This window comes from Halichoerus grypus, chromosome 8, assembly GCF_964656455.1.
Source record: "Halichoerus grypus chromosome 8, mHalGry1.hap1.1, whole genome shotgun sequence".
NCBI classification, from domain to species: Eukaryota; Metazoa; Chordata; class Mammalia; order Carnivora; family Phocidae; genus Halichoerus; species Halichoerus grypus.
The window spans coordinates 104,237,116-104,244,722 of record NC_135719.1 but is presented as its reverse complement, the minus strand read 5'-3'; the positions used below and the strand labels follow the sequence as shown (position 1 = coordinate 104,244,722).

General features: G+C 41.0%; 1 protein-coding gene across 1 annotated transcript; it reads right to left on the bottom strand.

Moving 5' to 3' along the window:
• Positions 1 to 3,239: 3,239 nt before the first annotated feature.
• ARF6 (ARF GTPase 6) lies at positions 3,240 to 7,266 on the bottom strand. The gene is made up of 2 exons (XM_036110726.2): positions 7,113 to 7,266; positions 3,240 to 7,012 (listed from the first exon to the last, which is right to left on the bottom strand). Exon 2 carries the CDS (start codon positions 6,524 to 6,526, stop codon positions 5,999 to 6,001), a length of 528 nt encoding a protein of 175 aa, XP_035966619.1. The 5' UTR covers positions 6,527 to 7,012; positions 7,113 to 7,266; the 3' UTR covers positions 3,240 to 5,998.
• Positions 7,267 to 7,607: the final 341 nt, after the last annotated feature.

Below are 7,607 nucleotides of genomic sequence, written 5' to 3'. Positions count from 1 at the left end.
CAAACACAAAATATTAAGTACATGGTTAGCCACCAGTTCACCTTACCCATACTCATAGTGTGTACAGACTACCCGCGTCCAAAGTCTGGCTCTGCTACTTATAAACATATACTTCTCTGAGCCTCAGTTTTCTCAACTATAAAATGGGGGCCTTTTCTCTCAAGTTTTTGTGAGGATGGAGAGAATTAATATGCATGAAATGCTGAGAACAATGCCTGGCACATGGTAAACATTCAAAACATGCTCTTATATTCTCTTAGGCTTAGAATGTTTCCCAATTTGGTATCTGGAGACATAGCTCCAACCTAGGACTTATTCACAAAACTGTCTTAGAAACAGATATGGAGAGAAAGCACTTTGGTTGCCAAATTAGAATAAACGTCAAAGATCTAAACTCCTGCTGCTCTAGCTCCCTTAAATTTGTTTTTTGCTTGTTTGTTTTTTTCCTCTCTCACAATGCTATGACCTTCTCAGGCCAGTCTATTCGGCTATAATGGGAAACAGTTTTTATGGTCAGGAATATCCAGTTTCACATAGATCTTTCTATGAACTACAAGTGCTTTTATTTTTTAAAGCCCATTAGTAAATGTTCTCCATAAAACTTACTTCCATAATTCCTGTTAAATTATTATTTAGTTTCTCTTTGGGGATATTTACAGATTCTCACATTCTACCATACAAATAGTATAGAACAACTCTCCGCGCAAGAAATAATTCATGTGTGAATTTCCTCATTTATATTGCTTGGAGGAATAACAGTACAAGAAACCAAATATCATGCAACATATTAGTTTCCAAGTCAACAAAACACTTCCTCATATAGTTTCATAATATAAAATGCTTGACTCAGGACTTGATTACAGTAATACCAACAGAATAAAAGTCAGTTCAATGATGTTATCTGAACCTATTCCAAACTATCTAGGTTATCTGGAGGAAAGGGCACTTCAACAGAGAAACACCTTTAACTTAGATCCAAAAACCAGTAAAACTACCATAAAAATAAGGGAAATAATTTTAATGAAATGATTCATAGATCTTAAAGAATGTTAAAATTGAACTTGAAAAACTACTGATCTCACATGATGTGATTTCACACATCTAAACGTATTTAGGGGGAAAAAATCCAGGTTAAACTACTCAATAACAAGTCTCAAGGATCACTAAATGTTCAAATGTGGTAAATTGTATGAGTCACTGTTTCCTAAAGTTTTGATAAGACTCATTCATTAACCATGGTCTTTTACTTTGGATTGTTGGATTTCCTATATATTTTGGTAAGATTTTAAAATCTGGGCCTTAGATCTGAGGTCAACAAAAGTTTTTCATAAAGGGCCAGATAGCAAATATTTTAGGGTTTCCAGGCTAAATACTCTGTCACATAGTCACATTTGTATTTTCATAGTCTTTTAAAATGTAAAAACCATTCTTAGCTCATTCCCTATAAAAACAGGTCATAGCCAGATTTGCCCTAGGCCAGTTTCCCCACCCCTGCTTTACACTGTACATATTATCATTTTGTTACTATGTCAATTCCACTGATATTTTTTATTTGCTCAAATGTCACTTTCTCAATAAGTCCTCTGAAGACATTCCTACCTGTCCCCCTATATATAGAACATAATATGTAATACACAGTACATCACCTAACATATCTTTATTATCTGATCTTTGTCATTCCCCGCACCCCCATCCCCACCAGCATAAATTCCATGAAGGCAGACCTTTTTTTTTTTCCACTGATGGATCGCCTGTACCTAGAATAGTGCCAGGTATATCTTTAGGCTCTCAATAAATAAATCTATTCTTCCAGTTATAAAACAAATACCATGGAGGAGATATATATCCAAATGAAATAATGTAACAAGTGGAAAAGTATTTAAGGACAAGATTGACAAATACTTTCCTTTTAAAATTGTTTCAAGTAGTCATAAAACATTTTAAAGAGAAAAAAAAAAGGTTCAAAATTACAGCATTTTCTTACTGTCCCACAGAGCGGTTTTTCTTAGACTAATTCCCAGGAAGGTCACCATTACTTTAGCTTATTTAATAACAAATTACATTTGCCATTCCTAAACCTCTCTACAGACTTGTTCTGCCTCTTTGATCTCACTTGTATGTATTCCCTGCCCATTAAACTCACTCATCTAGTTTGGCAACTTTAAAGTTTAGCAAATCAGGGAAAAGTTACTTTACCTCTTCTTCTGTGGCTCCATGTCCCACCATTCCCTTTTTTATAAACTTCCTGGTATTGTAATCTTTCCTACTTTGTCTTTACCATTCAATATAAACAAAACAAGAAGCTAGATTCTATCGAATGTTCTACTCCAAATACATTCTGCTCAGTGATTAGACTTAAAAGTTCTTTTTAATTGCTATATGTGGTTTCACAATTTTTACCTATAAGAGACAAGATTTGCCTTACTGCACCCTGATATATACTTGGCAAGGTACTGGGGATTTAACTGGAAATTTAGGAAGCTCCACCACCATTCAGCTTATGGCTACTGTATTTCTAAACATATGAAAAATATAAAAACCCACTAAAGAGTAAAGCATCTTCTGCTGCTATCACTGATAAATTGATACTTAATATCCATTAGTAAATCACAGTACTAAGTATATTAACATTAATGTGGGGGTTAAATCATACTAGAGAACACACTAAGACATTCTAAAATCAAGTTACAAAAATTGCTAATTCAAGGGAGAATGCTTACAAAAAATGAAATGTTTAAAAAACCCTTTTATCCAACAAGTTATTCTTCATCTACTATTTTACTTTCTAAATGGCTACAATTCTGCCATTCTTATGAGACAAGCAACTGGCTTTTGGAAGACAACTTTAAAATCTAAAAGTCAATTGTCAAGGGTTGAGACAACTCTGTAGGCCAATTCCTTAGAGACACATTCTCTACTCCTGAAAACGTTAAGGTTGTGATTTTGGAAAAGTGGTAGAATACAAACTGCTTAGAACCTTAATTCTCAAAAAGTATTTTCAACTGCTTTTGTGTCCTAAGTTATCACAAAATCAGATTAAGTTTGGTGGAGCTAAATCAGTACAAAACCTTGTACACCCAGCATTATAAGAACCAAAATGATTCTTTTTTGTTCTTATAAAAGCTAGGTGACTCCCAAATCGAGTCACTTTATACCATATATCCCTGGAGAATAACATGGCCCAACACACCACATGTCCCACTTAATCTAGTCCAAACGAGTAACATAACGTGAGAAACTGCACTGTGTAATTCCTTTATTTTCTGCATATTAGTGCTTTACCAACACTACAACCATAAAGAACACAATTCCAAGTACTGTACTTTTTAGTTTGGGGAGATCACAGTCTACAGACTCATTTACTTATATTAGACAAGATTAACCTCATTCAAAACTTACTGCAGTTTATAAATTCACATAAATACAGAAATTGATGCAATTGAACATAAACTTCAGGATCTTATTTTTTAAATTCCTAGATAATAACTTTTTCTGCAGGCTCCAATTACCTGCCCCATGATCACCAATGGTTATGGTTCAATTTAACTACATCAATTATCAACCTTTTATATCCTTAAAGAAAATGTAAATGAAAATTACAATTTCTTACCAAAAAGTTTAGGGTTTTCCAAATTTCAAATATTTGCTCCCCCTCTCCCCCCTTCAATTAGACATTTCAAATAAACTAAAAATAACCACATCTCACCTGCAACATTCAATAGCAATCACTTGATGTATAAAATTTTAACTATGCTCCCAGTTATTTTAAAACACACAAAAAATGGCTGCCTATCAATCTGTCTGTCACAAGTTAGAAATACTACATTTAGGAATTAAGATGAGGGTTTCAAGTTTCCTCCAGTTTAGGCATTTATACCTTTGTGCTTGTCTAAAGATGTTACTATAGCATCGATATTTGTATAACCCATGTTTATGTACCTTAAAATGCAATCATTTAAAACACTATGGTGGAGCTTTGGGAATTTTAAAAGCAACTAAAATGTTCTCGGATGTGTCTGTCAGCTTCATTTCTAGAGATCCTTCTAAAGCAAAACAGAACTTTATACCTTAGTTGCATTTTGAATTCAAAAATCCCTCTGCACCATCAGGAGCCTACAACATAGCACCTTCTCTCATCTGCTTTAAGTAGAATGTGTCAAGAATTTTACTTTCAATAGTTAACTTTTTATAGCCTTATGCTTCTCATACATCTTTGGTAAAAGCTCCATTACACAATATGGCCAAAGCACGAAGGACCAATACTGTCCAACTATGTACCATGATATCCCGCTCCATTTTAGTTTTCAGACACCCTCATGAATAAAACCCACTCCACCTTTTCCTGTATACTGCCTTTGCAGTCTACATTTCTTAAATTCCCTACGTTTAATTCCTTGAGGATCTCTAAAATTAATCCTTAAGGCTATATGAGAACCAGATGCTGCTCACAATTCTGTATCAAGCATTAACATTTGGTTCAAAGTATCATCATAGTGGTCTCAATAATCTAGTTACCAGTCCCAACAAGCTAAGCAAGTAATCTTGCTAGGATCTGGATATCACCAGTGAGCACACTGCTTACCCTTGAAGAAAAATAAGTTTACATTCATTGTCATCTGTAGGTTCTTTTTCTTCATCCTACTTCCCCTTTGTCATTCCTCAAGTCTACACATCATTCATTCATCACATTTCCTTCCTTAAAGGAGATAGTGTATTAATGAACCAACAGAATATCTGACTATTTGTGAGTTAATCCTACAATCAAACAGAATTAAATATCTTTTTTATAAAACATCTTTTCCAGTGTTCTAATTAATGGAGATGTGGATCACTCATCTACAAAAAAGACTTCTATCTTCAGCTTAATCAGTTCCTCTAATGTGAAAACAGGAATGTGTATTTTTCCAACTAGGTAGGTGTATATAATTTGAATTGTTAAATGCTTTATTAATGAACAAAGTAAACATTCTAGTAATTTTTAAATTATTGGTCTTAGACATTTGAAATGTGGTAAAAGTATATATTCCAGTTTTGCCCCAAAGTCACTTAAAATATCTACAGATATCTCATCTGTGTGTGGCATACACCATTATTGCTCCATTTTCTGGAAAGAGTCTACTTTTAAAGTTAAAAAAGAGGGAAAGCACAGCAAAGTTGCTAACTTTGCAGTGAAAAAAATCTGTGTTGATGGGTTACACTTTCATCTTTTTATGCAGTGTAAGTTAGCTATGTAATAAGGAACTTGAGTTTTATCCCTACTCATGCATGACGTATGTTTCAGAACTTAATAGCTGACATTTCAAAGAACTTCTTACATTACCTGTTTAACATACTGATGTGCAACTGGAACATATTACAATGATATTACTCATTATTTGCCACTGTAGGCTAAGTTTATTATACTGGTCTTAGATATAAAAGGTCACATTTGAACTTCCTAAGTTAAAGGTAAAACTCATAAGGGAGGGGTAAGGGCCTTAAATATAAAAGACAAACGGCAGTTTGATTAAGCAATAATTTTCAGTTTACTAGATGAAACAGACTTGCAACATAGTCTGCATGAATGCAAAATAAGCCATCTACAGCAAGTGATAAGGAAACTGGGCAAAAAGGAAAAAAGCATACATTGCAAAAAAGATTCTCTCGAAATAAAAAAAATCAAACCATTATTATAAAGGACTTTACCAAAAACTGCTATATTTCCCCCATCCCATTTGCTGGAAGTCAATACGAGCATCTAGCACTGTGTTCATGTCAACTGTCAGATCAGAGCATCCTAACGCAAAGCAAAAAGAAAAAGAGGGGAAAAAAAGAAAAAAACAAGGAAAAACAAAAAAAGGAAACCCCTAACCCCCCCCTCCCCAACCGAAGAACAGTAACTCCAGAGTTCAAATTCAGAAGAACAGAAAGTGGCAATTGAAAGAGGTGATGGTGGCGATAATCCTATGAATGGGTTTTTGATTTCTCTCCTTCCGGGGGGATAGGTGGAGAATGCTCATTAGGATTTGTAGTTAGAGGTTAACCATGTGAGCCCCTCATAGAGTCCATCCCCTGAGGTGGCACAGGAGGGCTGCACATACCAGTTCCTGTCCCGAATCCGGGTCAGGCCCAGTTTCTCCTGGATCTCGTGGGGTTTCATGGCATCAGGCAGGTCCTGTTTGTTGGCGAAGATGAGGATTATGGCGTCCCTCATCTCCCGGTCATTGATAATGCGATGCAGCTCCTGGCGGGCCTCGTCGATGCGGTCGCGGTCGGCGCAGTCCACTACGAAGATCAGACCCTGGGTCCCGGTGTAGTAATGCCGCCAGAGCGGCCGGATCTTGTCCTGGCCGCCCACATCCCATACGTTGAACTTGACGTTTTTGTAAGTCACCGTCTCCACGTTGAAACCCACTGTGGGAATGGTGGTCACCGACTGGCCCAGCTTCAACTTGTACAGGATTGTTGTCTTGCCGGCCGCGTCCAGGCCCAACATGAGGATCCGCATTTCCTTGTTCCCGAAGATCTTGGATAGCACCTTCCCCATCGCGTCGGAGGAGCCGGGGCCGGGGGCATTCAGGTGTCCCGGGTCCCCTCAGCCAACTACGCCGCAGCCGCCGCGAAACCGAAACGAAGCCTCCCAGCCGCGAGGGCGCCCGTGCGGCCTGCGTGGGAGTTGCCTCCTCGGGGCAGAGGCCCGGGCTAGCCACTCACTCGGGCATCACCGGCCGCACAACTTGATTCCTCCAGTCGCCGCTGCCGCCGGGGCCCTGAGTCTGCGCCGGGAGAGCCGCCGCCCTGCTGAGGCGCGGCCCGGCCCGGAACTGCCCTTCCCCCCGCAAGCGCCGCGCGAGCGCCGCCGCGGTTCCCGCTCCTCCGCCTTCTCCTCACTCCGCCGCGGGAGACCGAGGCCCTCCGGCCCGCCCGCCGCTCCACGAGCACCGGGCTCACCACCGACCCAGGCCACCCTAGAGTCAGCGCGGCTCCGGCGCCTCGTCAGGTCATTGATCCTCGCGGGAACTCGGTGCGCCGCCTGCAGAGACACAGAGAGGAAGAAGGGAGTTACTGGCGGAGTACCAGAGGGGAGCGGAGGCCGAAGTGGCCCGCCTTTCCAGCTCAGTCCAGGAGGTTACCTCCAGCCGCCGCCCTGAGCGCGGGCTCCCTCTGGCCTCCACCTCCTCCTCCTAGCACTGCCGCTGCCGCCGCCGCCGCCGCCGGAAAAGGCGCCGAAGAAACCGCCTCACTTCCCCTCCCGACCACGCAGGCGCAGCAAGGCCGACCGTTCGACGAGAGCGACCTCTGTAAGGAGCGCGGCCCGCGCGCCTAGCGTCATGGGCGCCACGCGCGAGGGGCGGGGCTACGGCGGCTCGGAGGCCTCGCGGCTGCGGCCAGACCCTAGACTCGCAAAACTCGGACTTTGACCCGCGCCCACCTGTCCCTACACTAGCGGCTCGCGTACTTTCTGTATTCCTCTTCCGCGCGCTCACCTCCTCCACCCCCACTGGAACCGGAGGAGCAAATCCGCTGGGGAGCTCCACAGGGTGGGGCCCGCGGGAAGCGCGCTCCCACGATGAAAGCCTCCCCCATGCTGCTTCCAGACTTGTGCTCAGACGACGGTGCCCGCCAGG

Coding starts and splice junctions, on each gene's coding strand:
- ARF6 (XM_036110726.2), bottom strand. CDS start 6,526: ATGGGGAAGGTGCTATCCAAGATCTTCGGGAACAAGGAAATGCGGATC.